The sequence below is a fragment of the Suncus etruscus genome, chromosome 7, assembly GCF_024139225.1.
Source record: "Suncus etruscus isolate mSunEtr1 chromosome 7, mSunEtr1.pri.cur, whole genome shotgun sequence".
NCBI lineage: Eukaryota > Metazoa > Chordata > Mammalia > Eulipotyphla > Soricidae > Suncus > Suncus etruscus.
Genome location: NC_064854.1, coordinates 70,091,601 through 70,112,732, shown reverse-complemented (window position 1 = coordinate 70,112,732; position 21,132 = coordinate 70,091,601). Strand labels below are relative to the sequence as shown.

Genomic DNA, 21,132 nt, shown 5'->3' with positions numbered 1-21,132 from the left:
AAAAATGGGGAGAGGGGGAAAGAGGACCTTTAAGGCCATAGGAATAGTCAGCTCTATTTTTGGTTTGAAGAATTTCTCCTTCTACTACTTCTTTTCATTTTTTTGTGTACACCAGACATACCCTATTAAACTCTTACAGAGAGAATTGCTTGTCTGTTGATATGGGGAACTATGTTCATTGTTGATCAGATGTAAAAGTGGCTCATACTACTCTTATATCAAGATATACTTAAAACATTAAACAGGCTCATATTACTAGTTAAATTGTTCCGTTAATTGTTCTTTTAGCTTTATGGTATACCTTAACTGTTTCCATAATTTAAACTTAAAAGAATTGTTTAACCTTATTTATATTTGATTAGTTCCTTTCCTATTAATAAATAAAAATTTAAGTTTCTTTGTACCACCAGGTGGCGCTTTTTGTTTCAATTAAGATTCCCACACCATTTTCTGAATTATTTTATTTTGTTATCAGTACTTAAAACATTTTGGAATTGAGTAATTGTATTGCTACTGTTTAGATCCAGGGAATAGTAAATAAATAATAAACCCATGTTCATTATCTTTTCTAGAGTTGAATTGTGAAAAATTAGAGTAATATTAGAAAAGTCTTTAGGATTAGGAATCTTACATATTTTTTATTTTCCCACATTTTATTCTGTGTTTTTATACGACTTTATTAATAGTTTTTGTAGGGCCACACTCCGTGACTTTCGGTTATTCCTGGTTCTGTACTGAAATCATTCCTGGCAGACTTGGGGGACCATATGAAATGCTGGGGATTGAACCTGGGCCAGCTGTATGTATGCAAGGCAAACACTTTCCCTGCTGTGCTGTCGCTCTGGTCCCATTAATTAATAGCTTTTTATTAGTTACTCTTAGCATTAATTATTTATTACATTAGTTTTGAAACTATTCGAGTTACTTCCATTTACGACCGTTGTACTAGAATTAATATCTATCAAATTTTGTTACATAATAAACATGAAGTATTTTAAACTGAACTTCAGATTAACAAAAAATAAACTTTATTTTATTCTGCATATATCTAGTTTTAACAACTTGCTAGAATTTGTGAGTTACATAGAGTAATGTATTTCATTATTTTAATAATAAATGGATGTTGAACTTATGTTGGAGCTTTCATTTGATATTACTAAATAAAGAATATATTTTCAGACTTTTTAAACTATATAATGCTTTTTTATTTTAAAATTAATTTTTATTTTTCCCTAGTTGTGATGTCTGAGGGTGAGATTGGTCACACAGTTGTGTGAATGTGGTGCTTGCATATTTTGTTGTAATAAACTCAGGTTTTATTGCTCTAGGATTATGCAGTTTAATTGCAGTTCTTTCACATTTGATTGGGGTTGCACATCTGCCTGTGGTGCTTGAGAATGTGAATATTTGTTAGCAACTCTGGTTACCAACCCCAGTCAGTAGTCAGTGATGCTATACTCAGTGATCAAATTCATTATCTCATGTTTGCAAGTCAAAGGTGTCTCTTGTCACTGAGCCATCCATTGGTTTCTCAGTTTTTATAGATAACCTAAAACAAAACAAAATAGAGGGGCCGGAGAGATAGCAAGGAGGTAAGGCATTTACCTTGCATGCAGAAGGTCGGTGGTTCGAATCCTGGCATCCCTGAGCCTGCCAGGAGTGATTTCTGAGCATAGAACCAGGAATAATCCCTGAGCGCTGCCAGGTGTGACCCAAAACCAAAAACAAAAACACAAAAATAGATCACTTAAAAAAAACTACACACCAAACCTCTGATTATATTGAGATTTAATAGACATGCCTTTGAAGTTTAGGTTATATAGCCTAATCATTTGTTCTATGATTGTCTTGAAATTGTCACCAGAATTAGTTTGTTATCTCATAATAGATACAAGTATCTATTTGTACCAGTGACAACTGAATGCAAGTCAAGCATCTTAGTTTCGTACAATCTCTCTAGCTTGAAAACAAACACTGTTTTAGAAGTGACCTGTATTTGAGAAATGGAAATAATATGACCCAGTTCTATATCACTTACAGGCATTATCTGAATAATACTAAACCTAAAGATTATTTGCTCTTCTGTGTTCTTGACAGCATTTTCCTTAAAATGGTGCTTGAGGGATCACACACTATGGTCCTGAAATCTTCAACACATTACTGGACTAAAACACTAGTATATACCTAATGGCATAATATTCAGTTATAAATAATGTTAAATCCTATCTTTTGAGGACAAAATGGATAGATCTTAAAGTGACCAAGCTAAATAAAGTAATAGTCAATTACTGAAGGTAATTATTCATGTGAAACATAAGCAACTAAAGCAACTAAGTAGGGAAATAGCTACAAGACTCTATCAGGGGTCCTCAAACTTTTTAAACAGGGAGCCAGTTCACTGTCCTTCAGACTGTTGGAGGGCCAGATTATAGTAAAAACAAAAATTATGAACAAATTTCTATGCACACTACGTATATCTTATTTAGAAGTGAAGAAACAAAATGGGAATAAATACAATATGTGGCCCGCAGGCCGTAGTTTGAAGACCCCTGCTAGATGCTTTAACATCTTTTTGTTTGTTTGTAATCGTTTAAGTAGTACTTTAATTAAAATTTATTTTACTAATTCCCAATTCAAGAATTTTTCACTGTGGAATGAAAAATGGTTCACATTATTTATAAATCCTCAGTTTGGGGAAATGTTTTTAGGAAAGCAAGATTAATATGTTCATTGAGTTTCTTAAAAGTTAACTTAACCACATGTCTTGTTAGCAACTGGCTGCTGGAAATATGAGCGTACCAGTTCTATAAGCCTCCATTGTAACTGTATTAGAAAGTTTGGGATGCTTTTCATAATGCTGTAAGGTATTTATTTTCATTTCTTTCCCCCCTCTTAATTAGGTCCCCGTTGGGCTTCCTGGAATATTGGTGTGTTTATTTGCATCAGATGTGCTGGAATCCATAGAAATCTTGGGGTTCATATATCCAGGGTCAAGTCAGTCAACCTAGACCAATGGACATCAGAACAGATTCAGGTAAACATTCCTTTACTGAGAAATTGTTAAAAAAATATTTAAGAACTGGAGGTATGGCTCAAGTGGTAGAATACATCTTGTGTGTGCAAGGTCCTGAGTTTGATATTTAGTACCATATGGTCCTGTAGGCACCACTTGCTGTAGTCTTCTTGTCCCTTGAAAACCTCTGTTTTTGGCCTACAAATACAAAAAAATGGCCTACAAACAATAAAGATAGTAATGTCTTTCTGCCCCCCAATTAAATGAGTTAAAATAATTGAACTCTTCTTTATTCAAAGATAAACAGTATTTTGACATGACATGCGCCACATTATAAAAATAATGATTTATACTGGCTTTATATGTGTAGAGTTAATATTACTGTGACTTTTTCAAAACTAGAATAACAGAATAGTTTTTATTGCAATAAATTTACAGAGATGTGAAAGAGAACATATGTATTCAAAAGAGAATATGGACTTCTCCAGAGTGTAAAAAGCCTATACTACTGTTTTTATGTCCTTTTCAAATTATTTATGATTGGTGTACTAGCTCAATAGACAAATATGTATTGAACCCTTAGCGATATTCATGTTATCATGATTTTAGTCTTCTTAGAATAAGAAAAAAAACAAACAGAAGTTAGGGCCGGAGAGATAGCACAATGGTAGGGCATTTGCCTCGTAAGTGGCCAAACCAGGACCGACATTGGTTCGAATTCTGGCATCCCATATGGTCCTCCTGCCTGCCAGGAGCGATTTCTGAGCACAGAGCCAGGAGTAACCCCTGAGCACTGCTGGGTGTGGCCTCCAAACCAAAAACAAACAAACAAACAAACAGAAGAACACAAGGATTGGCCAAAAAATGAGGAGAAGTAGGATACAAAAAATTGATTGCTTTGGAAAGTTGTTTTTAAAAATGTAAGACTAGATTAAGGGTAGTAAAACTTCTAGATTGAGAGCTGGTAAGTGCAGAAAATTCTAACTAGAGCAAAGATTTAAGTATTTAAATATAAAACTTAATTCTTGAAGGGAAATACAAAACACTTTAAGACTATAAAGTCAAGCATAGTTTATTTAAATCTATCATGAAATTTTTTTTTAATTTTGGCTGATTAGGGCATATATGGAAATAAATTTTTAAGGCCTTTGAGAAAATAAATTAAAAAAATTTATTTTTAATAATACTTCACATAAGAGGACCGGAGCAATAACACAGCGGTAAGGCATTTGCCTTGCATGTGGCCAACACTGGATGGACCCTAGTTCAAATTCCCGCATCCCATATGGTCCCCGAGCCTGCCAGGAGCAACTTCTGAGTACAGAGCCAGGAATAATCCCTGAGCACCGCTGGGTGTGACCCAAGAACCAAAAAGTAAAAGAAAGAATACACAATTTTTTTTGGCCAGACCTGACGATGCTCTGGTGTTACTGTTGACTCTATACTCAGGGATCACCCTGGCAATGCGCAGGGGATCATGTGGGGATATCTTTTATATTGAACCTGGGTCAGCTATGTACAAGACAAGTGCTTTATTTGTTGTACTATCTTTCAGCCCCCATATATGCAATTTTTAAAATAACTTTTCCTTGTTACTTTGATAACAGATTTAATGATGATGTTTCTAGTCTACAAGAAATTGTGAGGTGTAGCTTGAAATTGCAACTTGGTATTAGAAAACTAAATCCCTGGACAGTTTACTTCTCCAGAAAGGTTTTTCTCAACAAGGCTGTTAAATTGTTGAAAGATTATTTGAAGTGGACAGCTGTTACTTTTCTATAGCTCAAAGTAGAACTTTCCAGTCAAGAGAGTTGTGTAGTTCAATGGTTTCTGTGAAATAGATACAGCAAGGTAGTTTATTATGAAATATCTTAAAATTTTTGTTTTTTGTTTTTGAGCCCACACTCAGCTGTGTTAAAGACTTTTCTCTGACTCTGTACTCAGGGATCATTTCTAGTAGTATTCAGTGGGCCATATGCAGTGCTAGGGATTAAACTTGGGTCAGCTGCATGCAAAGTGCCTTACTCACTCTACTATCACTCCATTTCCTTTCCTCCATTTAAGAAATTTGAAAATTGTTATTAAATATTATACCATTTTTGAAATTGTATTTTATCATCAGATGTTCCAACTGTTGAATGTTCCAATTCTTGAAAGAAGAGTATTTTGGAGTACAGAACTTTTGACTAGTACTTGTTTGTAGAGGATGCTTGTATGTTTTTTTTTGTTTGTTTGTTTGTTTTTTTTTGTATATCATAGGGCTTCTCTTCTAGGTATATCATGGTGAGAAATAAAGTTAGGATGCTCTCACTTAAAATTCTGGTCAGAGATAGTACAGGCGTCTGAACCCAGTTGGATCCCACCACATGGTTCCCTAAGCACCTCTTGATATACTTCTGGAGGCTCCTAAGCACCACTAGGTATGACCCCGATAGCTCCCCAGACCCATCTAGATGGTTTTCCATGTTTCAGGGCCTGAATGGCACTTCATCCTTAGACCACCACATTAAACCACTCATAATTATAGGAGTAGTCTCCAGCACTGCTTGGCTGTCCCTCCTACTTCTGTTCCTTAACCAAATCAAATTGTTGAACAAAGTTTTACATTAAAACATGATTGGGCAGGGGCCAGTGAGGTGGCGTTAGAGGTAAGGTGTCTGCCTTGCAAGCACTAGCCAAGGAAGAACCACGGGATCGCTGTTCGATCCCCTGGAATCCCACATGGTCCCCCCAAGCCAGGGGCGATTTCTGAGTGCTTAGCCAGGAATAACCCCTGAGCATCAAACGGTTGTGGCCCAAAAAACCAACCCCCCCCCAAAAAAAAACATGATTGGGAAACGTAATCACATAGAAACTTGAGCCATTTAATATTCTGATGGCTAGTTTTATGAGTACTGAACAAGCAAAGCCAGAGTTCTTTAAAATCTCTCTGGGACTGCTCTCCAATACAAATGAGAAAGTAAATAGTGAAAATCCAAGGTTGTATTTTACACAGCACAACTTTTATATTTTACCTAAAATTTTTCTAGAGGCATGAACAGAGTGGTTCACTCTCATCCTGTCATATTGACAGACCTACGGTGATTTTGATAGGATACTTCAGTGTGCCTTGATTTCTTTTTTTTTTTTCTTCCCAATTTTAATTTTTTTTATTTTTATTTTTTTATAGTTTCATTATCTCTCTTTTTTTTTTTTTTTTTTTTTGGTTTTTTGGGCCACACCCGGTAATGCTCAGGGGTTATTCCTGGCTATGCGCTCAGAAGTCGCTCCTGGCTTGGGGGACCATATGGGACGCCGGGGGATCGAACGGGGATCGAACCGCCGTCCGTCTCCTAGGCTAGCGCAGGTAAGGCAGGCACCTTACCTCCAGCGCCACCGCCCGGGTATCTCTCTCTTTTTAATTTAACCAACTTTATTACATACATGATTGTATTTGGGTTTCATTCATGTAAAGAACACCACCCATCACCAGTGCAACATTCCCATCACCAATGTCCAAAATCTCCCTCCTCCCCACCCAACACCTGCCTGTACTCTAGACAGGCTTTCTATTTCCCTCATACATTCTCATTATTAGGATAGTTCAAAACGTAGTTATTTCTCTAACTAAACTCATCCCTGTTTGCGGTCCCTCCAAGCCAGGGCAATTTCTGAGCACGTAGCCAGGAGTAATCCCTGAGGATCAAACGGATGTGGCCCGAAAAACCAAAAAAAAAAAAGGGGGCTGGGGAGGTGGCTCTAGAGGTAAGGTGTCTGCCTTGCAAGCGCTAGCCAAGGAAAGGACCATGGTTCGATCCCCTGGCATCCCATATGGTCCCCCCAAGCCAGGGCAATTTCTGAGCGCGTAGCCAGGAGTAACCCCTGAGCATCAAATGGATGTGGCCCGAAAACAAACAAACAAAAAAAAAATAAGGTGCCTTGATTTCTTAATTTGTGAATTAGGAATGGCATTAATAAATATTTTTTCATTGTTGGAAGGAAAGTTAATGTGAATAAAACATTTAACCAAGTACCTGACACATTTAAAACACTCAGTAATGTTAGTTTGGCACTTAGTATTAATTCATTTGTTTATTGTGTTAAATCGTTAGTATTGCTCACATGAAAATCTTCATTATCTTAAGTATTTAGCTTCTTTGTGAGTATTGTGAAAAATTGATTGCTAACTGTACTAAAAGTAAATAAAGACATTTATTTTGTGGTATCATTGAAAATATTTAATTACTTTTCAGTATATTTGTAAAAGGTAATTTTAATAAAATACAAGATATTTTGAGATGAATTGTTAGTAATCACCATAGTTGTATTTGAGGTTGCTCTTTATATAGATGTAATTATTATTTTAGATTTTCTGTGGTGGTGGGTATATTCCATTTAATCAACTGAATGCTCTGACATTTGATGTATTTTTAACTGTAAATAAAATACATGTGTAATTTTTTGACTTAGATCTTTATTAAAATATTATCAAGACCATCATGATATTCATTTCTACAGTTATTAAAGATTGAATTTCATAAATGGATAATATAAATTAAAAGGAACTTCTGGTATTTATAAGGATAAAGCACTTAATTGACTAATGTACTAAAACACATTATTTGATTGCCTCCGTGGATTAGGGTATTAGGCCTTTTTTTCTTGAGTGTTATTTATTATATTGCATTATTTTATATCTAAACACCAAAGTTTCCAGGGTGTTCTTTTTTGACATATATTTTTTAATACCTTTATTTAGGCACCTTGGTTACAAATATGTATGTAGTTGGGTTTCAGTCATAAAAAGTACATCCCTCTTTACCAGTGCATTTTTCCTGCCACCAGTGCTTCCATCACCCTCCTTCCTGACCCCCTGCCTGTATTTGAGACGGGCATTCTGTTTCTCTCATCACTATGATTACCATGATAGTTGTTGGTGTAGTTATTTCTCAAATTGCACTCACCAGTCTTTGTGGTAAACTTCATATCATGGGCTGCTCAATTTACCTGGGGGCCGCAGGAGGCAAAGTCGGGGTGATCCTTGAATGCAAAGTCAGTAACAAGCCTTGAACATTGGGGGTTGTGACCCAAACAACTGAAACAAAACAAAACAAAAAAAGATTCCTCTAGGGCAGGACCACAAAATGTTGTACGGAGGGCTGCAAATGGTCTGCGGCCTGCGAGTATGAGACCCCTGGTTTAGATAGTCCTGATCATCTTTGTCAACCTCGATGTTGTAAGACCTCTTTATTTTATGGAGGTATGTTTGTTTTGTGGCTCTGCATGTGGTATCTTGGAGAATGTCCTATGTGCACTGGAGAAGAATGTGTATTCAGCTTTTTGGGGATGGAAAGCCATTTGTGTGTGTGTGTGTGTGTGTGTGTGTGTGTGTGTGTGTGTGTGTGTGTGTACCACTAAGCTACAGTTTTCCATTTCTTCCTTCAAAGCCAGTATATCCTTGTTGTGATTTAGTCTTGTTGATTTATCAAGGGATGATAGGGTGGTGTTGAGGTCTCCCTATTGCTCTAGCCTCTATGTCAAATTATTATACTCAATATTTTCTAGTATTTCAGACCATTCAAAACTAAAATTACCTTGGAAAATACTGTTTGCTCTTTGGAATGGCTTGTATGGAGGCCGGATAACAATTTGGGAATGTATATAGGATTCAGCTGTGAATGGGTAGATGATGTGAAGTAGTTTATGTGACTTTGAAGGCTTATTTGTTTTTGAGATTTTAGCTCATTGTACTCGGTAAACTTAGCATTTCAGAGGCTATTTAAAAAATTTACCTTTGAAAAAATGGTGTAAATAAAATAATAATAATAAAAAATAAAATAAAAATAGTATAACACATTGGCGCCCCCCCATCCGCCTTCATATATGATTGAGGTTCAGTTTATGCTGCCTTTTTTACCAGATCGTTAAATTTGTTCTCAAACAAAAGCAGAACAAGAAGAAAAATTATTGCAAGGGTCCTCAAACCCAAAATGAGCCCCTGGGCCACATGCTGAGAACATTGATCTGACCTGGGTGTTTTTGCCATTGCTACCTGTAATGCTTAGCAGCCGACTTGTCCTGGGCCTTCAGTGTACATGAGTGGAATGTGCTCTGACTTCTGTCTCTCCACTCCTACTCTAAGTCTCGGACAGAGGTCCTCAAACCTGTGAGCCACTATTGTTCATAGTTTCATTTAAACTAAGTCCAGCACTTTAGTGGTTTGAGGGACAGTAAACTATCCACCTGCTTTTTGGGGGAAACAGACCTGCAGCATTCAGGGGTTACTTCTGGCTCTGAGTTCAAAAATTGTTCCTGGTAGGCTTGGGAGACCATATGAGATGCCAGTATTGAATCTGGGTTGGCTGTGTGTAAGGCAAATGCCCTACACGCTGTGCTCCAGCCCCTAGTCCCTTATTTAAAAAGTTTGAAGACCACTGGGTTATTGTGTTGTGTTTATGTTGTGCTAACATGTTCATTAATGAAGAAAACCCACAACACATTTAATTTTTTTAAAAAATAACTTATTTAAACACTGATTACAAGCATGTTTGGAATTGGGTTTTAGTTATAAAAAAGAACACCCCCCTTTTCACCAATGCAACATTCCCACCACCAATGCCCCCCTCAGTTCCTTCCACCCCCATTCCCTTCCTGTATTCGAGACAGACATTCTATTTCTCTCACTCACTACCATTGATAGTTCTCAGTTACTTCTCTAACTGAACTCACCACTTTTTGTGGTAAGCTTCATATCGTGGGCTGGTCCTTTTAGCCCTAATTTCTATTGTCTCTGTGGATTATTACAATAATGTCTTTTATTTTCTTAAAACCCATTTATGAGTGAGACTACACTATTCTGTGTTTATCTCTTTCCCTCTTACTTACTCAGCATGATAGTTTCCATGTCCATCCATGTATAGGAACATTTCATGACTTCATTTTTTTGGACTTCTAAAAAATGGCTGCATATTATTCCATTGTGTAAATGTACCTCGTTTGTTTAGCCACTCTTCTCTTGTCAGGCATCTAGGTTGTTTCCAGATTATAGCTATTGTAAATAGCACTGCAATGAATGTAAGTGAATATAAGCAGAAGGCATTTTTGTATTGTGTTTTTGTGTTCCTAGGGTGTATACCAAGGAGTGGGTATGATATCTGGATATCTGGATCATATGGGAGCTCATGTCTACTTTTTTGAGGAATAATCATATAAATATATATATATATTTTTTTTTTCATAAAAGCTGGACTAGATGGCATTTTCACCAGCATGAATGAGAGTTCCTTTCTCTTCACATCCCCACAAGCACTGATTGTTCTTGTTCTTTGTGATGTGTACCAGCCTCTGTGGCATGAGATGGTACCTCATTGATGTTTTGATTTGCATCTCCCTGATGATTAGTGACGTGGAACATTTTTTTATGTGTCTTATGGCCATATGTATTTCTTCTTTGAGGAATTGTCTGTTAATTTCTTCTCCCATTTTTTGATGGGGTTAGATTGTTTTCTTGTTAAGATCTGTCAGTACCTTGTATATCTTAGATGTTAGTCCCTTATCTGATGGGTATTGGGTGAATAGTTTCTCCCATTCTGTGGGTGGTCTTTGTATCCTCCTCACTATTTCCTTTGAGGTGCAGAAGCTTCTCAGCTTAATATAGTCTCATCTGTTTATCTCTGCGTTCACTTGTTTGGACAGTGCTGTTTTCTCCTTGAAGATTCCTTTAGTCTCAATGTCATGGAATGTTTTACTTAAGTGTTCTTCTATATACCTTATGGTTTTGGGTCTGATATTAAAGTCCATTTGAATTTGACCTTTGTGCATGGTATTTGATGAAGGTCTGAGTTCTCTTTTTTGCATGTGGCTGACCAGATGTCCCAACACCACTGTTGAAGAGCTTTCCTTGCTTTATTTTGTATTTCTTGCCCTTTTATCAAAGATTGTATGTTTTTGGTCATTTGATCTCTGGTAGGAATAATTTTCATTGGTGTGAGGTGATACCTCATTTTGGTTTGAGATCATATTTGGTGGTGCTTTTGGGTTATTCCTGGTTTTCTGCTCTGGGATCACTCCTGGTGGTTCTTAGGGGACCCTATGGGATGCTGGAAATCAAAGCTGGGCCATCTGTCTGCACTCTACCCATTGTATTATTGCTCTGGCTCCAGGAATCTTACTTTGTTTTAATTAGTGTTTTCCAAATAAGCTGATATTGGCCATCTGTTTTCTTTAGAGAAGTTCTGTTCAGCTCTGTTTTTTCATGGAGTTTTTTTTGTTGTTGTTGTTGAGCTTTGTGAAAACTTCATATATCTTACATGTTCATTCTTTTTCAAATGCTTGGTAGTCAAATATTTTCCCCCACATTTTATTGTATCTATTTTAGCTATTATTTCTATATTGTAAAAACATTTTAGTTGTTTACTTTTGCTTTATTTTTTTGTCATTGAGTAACAATTATTGATGATTTCTGTCAGTATCATGGAGAGTTTTGCCTTTGGATTGATTGCCATTGGCATTTTTTGAATTCAGATCTAAAGTCAATGTCTTTAATTTAGAATTTAGTTTTATGTAGGGTATGAAATAGTTTTATACTTTTGTATTAATTTTTGCGTGATTGTTAAAAAAATCAGCTTTTGCAATACCATTGACTTTCCTTCAACTACCTATGCTCTTGATTCCTTTTTGTATGTTTTTTGGGTCATAACAATAATACTCAAGGTTTATTCTGGCTCTATACTCAGGCTATAATGTGGAACTGTAGGGGGTGTCAGGGCTTGAATCAATTATTCACATGGAAGAGGGATGCCTTGTTTGCTATATTATCAATCTGGTGTCTTGGTTCCTTTCTCACTAACTGTTCATTTATCTGGTGGCTTATCTCAACTCTCATTTCTACTTTATTGTTCTGAAATTCTGATTTTGTTTTAATGCCTCAATGTTTATTATCACTTTCTTGTTCATAGTCCAGGGATATAGTTCTTCTCATTTTTTTCTTCAAAATTGTTTTGACTATTGATAGAAAAGAAAAAGTACAGGATGATTTCTTTTTCTAATAATAACTTTATTTAAGCACCATGGTTACAAACATGATTGTAATTGGTTTTAGTCATAAAAATTAACACCCCCCTTCACCATTTCATTGTTTATACCATCAATCCCTCCTGAGCTGGGCCTTAAGCATCTAGAATAACAGTAATTACTTACTCCTGAACTCTAAATTGTATGAATCCCTAGTAAGTTGGGATGACCAAAGAGTCTGATGTGAAAATTTAACTGCTTTATCATACCAATGTTTAATTTTATTGCTTAAAAGAACTAAAGAATGCTTTCTCTAAATTTATAGCTATTATAAAATTCTACAACAAATACATTATGATGGAAAATATCAAGAAATTATGAAAAATATAAAATTGGTACTATAGTTCTACATGATTAAAATTTAAAAAAATTTAATATGTTTGGATTATTTGCTTTGTTCTTAAAACAGTTGTAAAACAGAAAGAGAACAGTTTCCCTAAAATACAATTTTATAAAAATTGAAGGAGTAAACTTTTTTAAATGTGTGAAAGAGTTCCTGAGACCAAAACCAGTGGCACTTCTTTTCCAGCAGCTGAAATCAAAAAGATCTTAAAACCAGTCCTGAAAAGCTTGCTCCTATGCAAGAAACCCTGATGGATTTTGAAAGGAAGATAGAGAACTGTTCTGGAAAATTTCAAGTGGTAGTCGAGGTGAGTCACTGACATGACTTCAGGGACTGTAAATAATCATTTACACTTTTTTCAATTTGAGTATTAAAAAAATACATTCAGGGGGGCCAGAGAGATAGCACCGTGGTAGGGTGTTTGCCTTGCATGCAGTTGATCAGGGACGAATCTGAATTCAATTCCCTGCATTCCAGATGGTCTCCCTGCGCTTGCCAGGAGCGAATTCTAAGTGCAGAGTCAGGAGTAACCCCTGGTGTGGCCCCAAAACAAAAACAATAAAAAAAAAAAAGGTCAATAAGGCAGCTGAAAATCTTAGTTTTTGTTCTAAGTATATGTTAAATAGACTTTGAGTGTATTTGGGGATATCTGCTTGGTTAAGATCCTTAAACCATACTAATTTATTTTGATCTGTAACCTTTTTAACCATACTAATTTATTTTGATTAATAACCTTTTTAATCTTTAGAAAATTTTTGTCTTACTGGTAGGATGAAGAATGCTATTAAAGATGAAATATTGCTCTGAGTCAGATGCTACTTAGAAATCCTAAGTAAATAGTATTTTATTTGGAAACAGTGCCAGATTAATATAGCCCTCTCCTTATTACTGGATGAGGAAATAGGAAATAATATTTATAGATGTAGTACAAACATTAAAGAGTAAAATGGCTATAAATTGAATATTCTTTTTCCCATATGTTACTAATTTTCCTTCTGTAATAACAATTTATTGGTTTCTCTTATATTCTGCCTAAAATATTGAATTTATTCATATATAAGAACACAGATGGGGGCCGGCAAGGTGGCGCTAGAGGTCAGGTGTCTGCCTTGCAAGCGCTAGCCAAGGAAGGACTGCGGTTTGATCCCCCCGCGTCCCATATGGTCCCCCCAAGCCAGGGGCAATTTCTGCGCACTTAGCCAGGAGTAACCCCTGAGCATCAAACGGGTGTGGCCTGAAAAACCAAAACCAAAAACAAAAACAAAACACAGATGGTACACATTTATAGCTATTTTTATATTTTTGTACAATATCTTTGTCCTAGGAGATTTTTCTTTCTCTGTGTTTCCCAGAAATTTGGAAAGAAGCATCTAAATGTACATCCACTTTTAACAGTGGTAGTATCATTTTTTTTTGAGGGGGGTTATGGAATTGAGCCCAGAGTCTCATATATACAAAGCAAGTGGTATATACAAAGTAAGCTCTCCTGCTAATATGTCTGGCCCTCAGTTTTTTTAAATGATATCTTTATTTAAGCACCATGATTACAAACATGTTTGTAGTTTGATTTCAGTCATAAGAAAGAATACCTCCTTCACCTGTGGAACCTCCCACAACCAATGCTCCCCATCTCTCCTCCCCTAACCCCTGCCTGTCTTCCAGACAGGCATTCTGTTTCTCTCACTCACTAAGAAGTAGTATCTTTTTTATTAAATACCAATGTTTAAGATTCTATTGATATTTTAAAAAGGTTCTGTTGAGTAAGGCAAATGACTTACCGTTGTACAATCTCTGGACTCTATCTTGAAGTATTTTCTTAATCACATTGTTTGGCTCTACAAAGAGTTCGACATCTTCTCCCTCTTCCCTTCCTCCTCCCTTTCTTTTTTTTGGTGCTGGAATTGAACCCAGGGTTGAACCCAGGGTCAGCACTACTGCTGCAATATCCTAGCCTGATGAATTCTGTTGCATTGTTCCTCCCTCCCTCCCTCCCTCCCTCCCTCCCTCCCTCCCTCCCTCCCTCCCTCCCTCCCTCCCTCCCTCCCTCCCTCCCTCCTATGTTCAGTCTTTAGAAGTGGTGTCCAGTTAGGTTGGTTATTCCACTTCAATTCTCCCTTTTAGATTATCTTCTTTTTCTTGTAATCTATGTCATTGCAATGGATTAACATTTCCATTTTAGATCATGTGTGTCTGTATATTTGAATAGGTACATATATTTGTACATACTTATATATATCTTTGTACATACTTATATATATCTTGTTTTTAGCTTTTTTTGTTTTGCCAAAATAATTTTTATTTACTGCAAATCACATTAAAGAGGGAAAGTATTTTATCTTTTATTTATATACTTTGTGTGTAGATGGGCATCTGAAGCAGGGTTAAGGGAGCCCTGGGCTCCTCCTAGTAATACTTGCCCTGGTAATTCAGCACTATAAATTGGCACTGCACTATTGCTTGGGCCATTCAGTGATGGGGGACACCAGGTGGTGCTCCTGGACTTCATCACTATAGCTTTTAACCAGGAGGCATGCATGTGAATGGAGGGGTTTTTGGTGTTTAGTAATGTGCATGGTGAAGGGATGGGGTTGGACATTGTATGTCTAAAACTCAATTATGAATATTTTTGTAACTATATCTCACAGTGACTAAGTTAAATAAATATTAATTTTAACAGAAGACTAGTTTATATAATTGTGAACAAACATAGCTATTAACATAAAATAATGCCAAAATTGTGAAGCACTTTCATATTATTAACTAACATATTAACTAACTCATTTATATGCTATTAACCCATTGTAAAATGCATGTCTTTTAGAAATGCATGCCTTCTAGAAATACTAGCAGGAATGTAAATAGAATTTAGGATTGATCAGATGTATTATGTATATTAATGTATATTAAATACTATTTTGAGGGCTGGAGAGATAGCATGGAGGCAAGGCATTTGCCTTGCATGCAGAAGGACGGTGGTTCGAATTCTGGCATTCCATATGGTCCCCTGAGCCTGCTAGGAGTGATTTCTGAGCGTAGAGCCAAGAGGAACCCCTGAGCGCTGCCAGGTGTCCCCCCCCCCAAAAAAAAAAAACTTTTGAGGTTTCCATGTACTCTTTTCGTAACATAAACTTTGTTTTCTTTTTTTTTCAGTTTTTGGGCCACACTCAGTGCTGCTCAGGGGTTACTCCTGGCTATGTGCTCAGAAATCATTCCTGGCTTGGGGGATTGTATGGAATGCCTGAGGATCTGTCCTAGGCTAGCACGCGCAAGGCAAATGCCTTACGGCTTGCACCACCACTCTGGCCCCTTTCATATATTTTAATGAGTTGTGTTTAAGTTACTTCTTGCTCCATTGCATATATTGTGAAAGTTAATATTTTTCTTTCCTTAATATTTTTCCCTATGACATAGTAGAGCCCTCTTATTGCACTGTCAGTTCACGTTACACTGTTTCCTCTCATCTAACACCATGTTGAAATTGAGAGTTATTTTGCCTTAGCTTCTGTTTTCTTTTTTTTTTTTTTTTTTTTGGTTTTTGGGCCACACCCGTTTGACGCTCAGGGGTTACTCCTGGCTATGTGCTCAGAAATCGCCCCTGGCTTGGGTGGACCATATGGGACGCCGGGGGATCGAACCGAGGTCCTTCCTTGGCTAGCGCTTGCAAGGCAGACACCTTACCTCCAGCGCCACCTACCCGGCCCCAGCTTCTGTTTTCTATCCAGGGTCAAATAACAAACACAAAACTCTTCCTTCTTTTTGGGATTTCTAAAAGATGACTTAGATTCCCTTAATGGAAGAAGATTAACTTGAGTTATGGTGAAATAGAAGTCAAAAGTTGAGTGAGTATTAATTTTGCGTGTGTGTGTGTGTGTGTGTGTGCGCGCACGCGCACGCACATGCGCGCATACCTCAAATAGAGAAAACCTCTCTGTGTTTTGTTTTTTGAAGGAATACTTTGAATACTTGACTGCTCCAACTCAAGGTTGACATTTGATAATTTGTTAAAATTGAATTGTCTTCTTATGGTTTGGGGGTATATCTAGTATATCAGAACAGGAATTATAGAAACGAAGTTTTTCTACTGATGAAACTCTAGTGCTATATAAATGATAAAAATACCATTGGTATAATGTTTTGTTAATAGCAGCTACAATTAGTTTTAAATTTTATAGACTATATAGTAAGTACCCTTGGCTTTTTATTCATATAAAAAGCAGATGAGGGGACCAGAGCAATAGCACAACAGATAGGACTTTTACCTTGTAAGTGGCTGACACGGTTTTGATCTCCAGCATCCCACATAGTCCCTGGAGCCTATCAGGTGTAATTTCTGAGCACAGAGCCAGGAGTAACCCCTGATGAATGCTGGATGTGGCCCTAAGTCTAAAACAAAGAAAAGCAGATGATACTGAAACTTAGTTTAACTGGAAATGAGTATAAAATTGTTTAATGTGTTCTGAGAGCTGATTCATTTTGGGGGAGGGGATACAGTGGCTGCTCAGGGGTGACTCTTGGTACAGTTCTCAGGGATTGTTCCTCAGTGCCTGGGAGGACCAAACATACCAGTGAACAGATCCAGTACTCGCACATGTAAAGCATATGCTTGAGCCATTTGAGCCATCTCGCTATCTCAATCTTAATCTTGGACTTCTACCACCACTAAAATCAACAGTATAATTACAGTACATTGTGTTATTAGGATCAATAACAGTCTATACACCGCCATTTAGGTTCCTGAATTACATACATATTTTTTTATTTTATGTTTTATTTAAACACGTGATTTGTAGATGAGTTTCAATCATTGAATGTACACCACCCTTCACTAGTGTAACATTGCTGCCACCAGTGTTCCCCACTTTCTTCCTCCCCATCCCCTGCCTGTCTTTGGGACAGACGTTCTATTTCTCTCTCACTATAATTGTCTTGGTAGTAGTCTGTGCAGTTATTTCTCCAACTGTACTCTAACTCCTTGTAGTAAGCTTCATATCATGAGCTGGTCATTTTAGTCCTCATCTCTATTGTCTCTGGGTATTACTACCATCTTATCTTTTGCTTATCTTATATCCCACTTAATTGCATAGTTGTAATTTAGATTACTTTCTAAGTAAGAAAATATTTTGAAAATATTATACTTATTTGTAGATATGCATGTGTATTTGTATATAGAAATTACTTTTTAATGTTCATATCACATGAAAATACTTGATTTTTTTTTATTGTAGTGCATGCAAGATATGGGAAATACTAAAGCCAGACTACTGTATGAAGCCAATCTTCCAGAGAATTTTCGAAGACCACAGACAGATCAGTATCCTTTAAAGTTTCTTGAGGCTTTTGGAAGAATTAACTCATTTATGCAGTTTATCTTTTATATGTTAATGTTTAGGAAAATGTGTTATACAATTCTTCATTAAAAATAGAAATTAATTGTTCTATAATAGTTGGAAATAATCACTCCGGATAAAAACTGGGTACTGAAAGGAGATAAAGTGATAATGCGGGGGCCGGAGAGATAGCATGGAGGTAAGGCGTTTGCCTTTCATGCAGGAGGTCATCGGTTCGAATCCCGGCGCCCCATATGGTCCCCTGTGCCTGCCAGGAGCAATTTCTGAGCCTGGAGCCAGGAATAACCCCTGAGCACTGCCAGGTGTGACCCAAAAACCAAAAAAAAAAAAAAAAAAGTGATAATGCATGATAACATTTAACACACTGTCTAAAAGAAAAAAAGGAAGAAAGAGAGTAGGAAAATATGTGCCATAGAGGGAGGCACAGGGGAAGTCAGGAGGGAAACTGAGGACATTGGGTGTTGCACATTATATGATTAAAACTGAGTCATGAACAGCAATTTATACCTGTGTATCTCACAGTGACTCAATTCAATACTTAAAAAGGAAGGAAAGTGATTGTCCTGTATGGCTTTCTGTTTGATACTTTGAGGTTGCTATTGTATTTTTAAAATTCCTTCAATTTCATATGTATGGACTCTTTGGTACCATGTAGCAGTTTGAGTTGGTTAGAAAATTTTTTCCAGTGATTACTTTTATTTCTATGCTTTTATCTCCATGGAGCATTGATCTGAGTTTCACATTGATGAGACAGTTTCTCCTATTGTTCTTAAAAATTTATGAGTACTGTGACTTCAGATTATCTGAGATCTGATCTGATTTGTTCTTTTTCAGCAAGGTCTGTTAAAGGGCAGTTTCTTTGTCCTTAAGATGCAGATCAATAGCTGACATTCTTGTTTTTCTTGCAGGGTTATTTGGTGGATATTTGAGGAAAGATATTAGCACCATAGCCCGTAGAGTTGGTGAGGTTGAAGGAGTGTAATTGACATATGGATAGTAAGTCCACATAGTTTTGGCTGGGAGATGGATGGCTGGGATTTCCTCAATCCTGGGACAACGGAACATGTTCAGGGACAATGGGGCAGGAAAAAGTTACGAGGCCTTGATATACATAGATGACTAATGGAGCCAGTTCACATTATGGGCACCTAGGGATGTGTCCTGAGTTGGAAAGGTGCATTGTGTGTGTTTCCTCAGTTCCCAGGATCCAAGAAGAGTTAACGGTGCTGAGTGCAGGGACAATGGGGCAGGAAGATATCTTATAGCACTTTTAAAATAAGACCTTGGTAATAAATGATTAATGTATTTTTATGTATTTTTTACTAAATATATTATGGATGATTTTATTGATCTTCAACTCTAGAGTAAGTTGTTAATTATTATTTTAGACTGCCTTTGGAAATTTTATTTGTCAGTAAGTTGAATATGAAAAAATTCATTTCCAAGGGTGGCTTTATTTTCTTTTTTGGGAGTTATAGGATATTCCCCTGCACTACAAAGGCTTTGAGACCAAATCAGGTGTTACTTGACCTGGTTTTGCGGGCTTAGCATATGGTGCTCAGGGGCCACCTATTATTAATAATGGTATTTGAGTTATCATGCACTGCTAGGGATGGAACTTTGGGTTTCTGAATGCAAGTCAAACTATCTTCTTATCCTTTTTGTCTTCCATCTTTCCCTACCTCCCATCTCTTCCTTTCCTTATTACTCCTTCTTACCCTCCTAAAATTCCCTCCCTCCTTTCTTCTCCCTCTCCCTCAATTCCTTCCTTCCCTTCTTCCCTTTCTTCCTCTCTTCTCTCCCTTTTTTCTGCCTCTTCCCTTCTTTTCCATCTACCTTTCTTTCCTCCTTTTCTCTCTCCTTTCCCTCCCCACCTTCCTTTGCTACTGTCACTTCATCAGCCTAAAAATTTTCCTTTGTTCAACTTAACATAATCACAGCTCTGAATCAGTTTGGCATGTATGTAAAGAGCAAATTATAAATTTATAAATAGAATGCTAAATAGTTTTAATATTTCATCTCCAACTTGGCTGTAGATTGTACAACTATATTTGCTTTACAATTCTGGTCTAATGAACTAATAGAATACTTTCTCATAGAAATTGTAGTTAGGATATTATATATGTAAAAAATAAAAGCAGAGTTTATTTCTATAGGATTTATTGTTTTATATTGATGTTTGAGAAAAACATTCTCAAAGTTTTATTGCTTTGGGGCTGGAGAGAGAATACAGTGGGTAAAGCATTTGCTTTGCACACAGCCAGTCTGGGTTCTGTCTATTGCATTCCATGTAGTGTCTAAAGCACAGTCAGGAGTAAAGCTTGAGCACTGTCTGGTGTGCCCCCAAAACAAAGCAAACAAATCAAAACAAGTTAACATTTTACTGCTCTAAAGATAAGGTTATTTGGTAATAGGTATTTGTAATTCTTTTCAAAGTTAAGCTGTTAACAATATTTATAACATTTAAATAATACAAATATAACATTTATAAATAATATAATACTTATAAATATAGATACATAATATAATTAGTAATATTTATTTTTAATAATTTATAAATTATCCATATGTATATACAGTTTGATTAATCACTTTTCTTTAAAAATAAGGTCTTTTCATAAACAGAAATACAAACCATTATATATTATGTTTATATTGTCTCTTATCTGATGTTCAAGAAGTATTTGGTATTTAACCTTTTCTGGTTCCCCTTTCTACTGCTTTCAAACTTAACAATCTGGTAACTAAAGCTGTTTTTATTATAGTAAGGAGCTGAGTAGGTTAGGAGGTACATTTTAGGCATAAAGATTTTTGGAAGGTGTAAGGAAACATGACCCTTAAAATTCATTTCAACACAACAAAATTGACGTTTTGTGGAACAAGTGTTTAATAAAAAATAAATGCTATTCCAGGATTGTGAAAAGTTTTCAATATCATATAGAACAGTTTGATCCTTATTTCACTGGTTCATAGAATGGAAGGATCTGAAGTTCATGAAGGATTTTGAAGAGAAAAACAGAAGTTTTAATTTCTATCATAACTTGCATTATATACAGGAACTCTTGAAGTCAGACCATATAGAATTTGTATAATCCTGAAATGAACAATGAAGTTCTAAATTAATTAAGGAACCTGGAAAATGGAAAGGAGATTGGAAATGTAGGAGGTTGACTAGGTCAATATCTACATTGTTTAAGAGAATTTCACAGATATCCCAAGGGTTAGAGCTTGAGTGAGTGTCTATGGAAGACTTGAAATTTATCTGCTGAGAGAAGGAATTCATTACCAGATGGAGTCTTATAGGTAAAATATAGAAGATAATGTCCCCAGTCTTTATTACTTTGGCCACATGAAGTTATCTGTTACACATGTAGATG

At 36.3% G+C, this 21,132-nt stretch overlaps 1 protein-coding gene across 2 annotated transcripts in view; it reads left to right on the top strand.

Moving 5' to 3' along the window:
• Positions 1–21,132, top strand: part of SMAP1 (small ArfGAP 1) — a 108,314-nt gene that overhangs the window by 22,394 nt on the left and 64,788 nt on the right. For both annotated transcript variants that reach the window (XM_049776890.1, XM_049776889.1), the window contains exons 2-3: positions 2,901–3,034; positions 17,633–17,718. In XM_049776890.1, the coding sequence (XP_049632847.1) occupies positions 2,901–3,034; positions 17,633–17,718 (220 nt within the window). The remainder of the gene's footprint in view (positions 1–2,900; positions 3,035–17,632; positions 17,719–21,132) is intronic.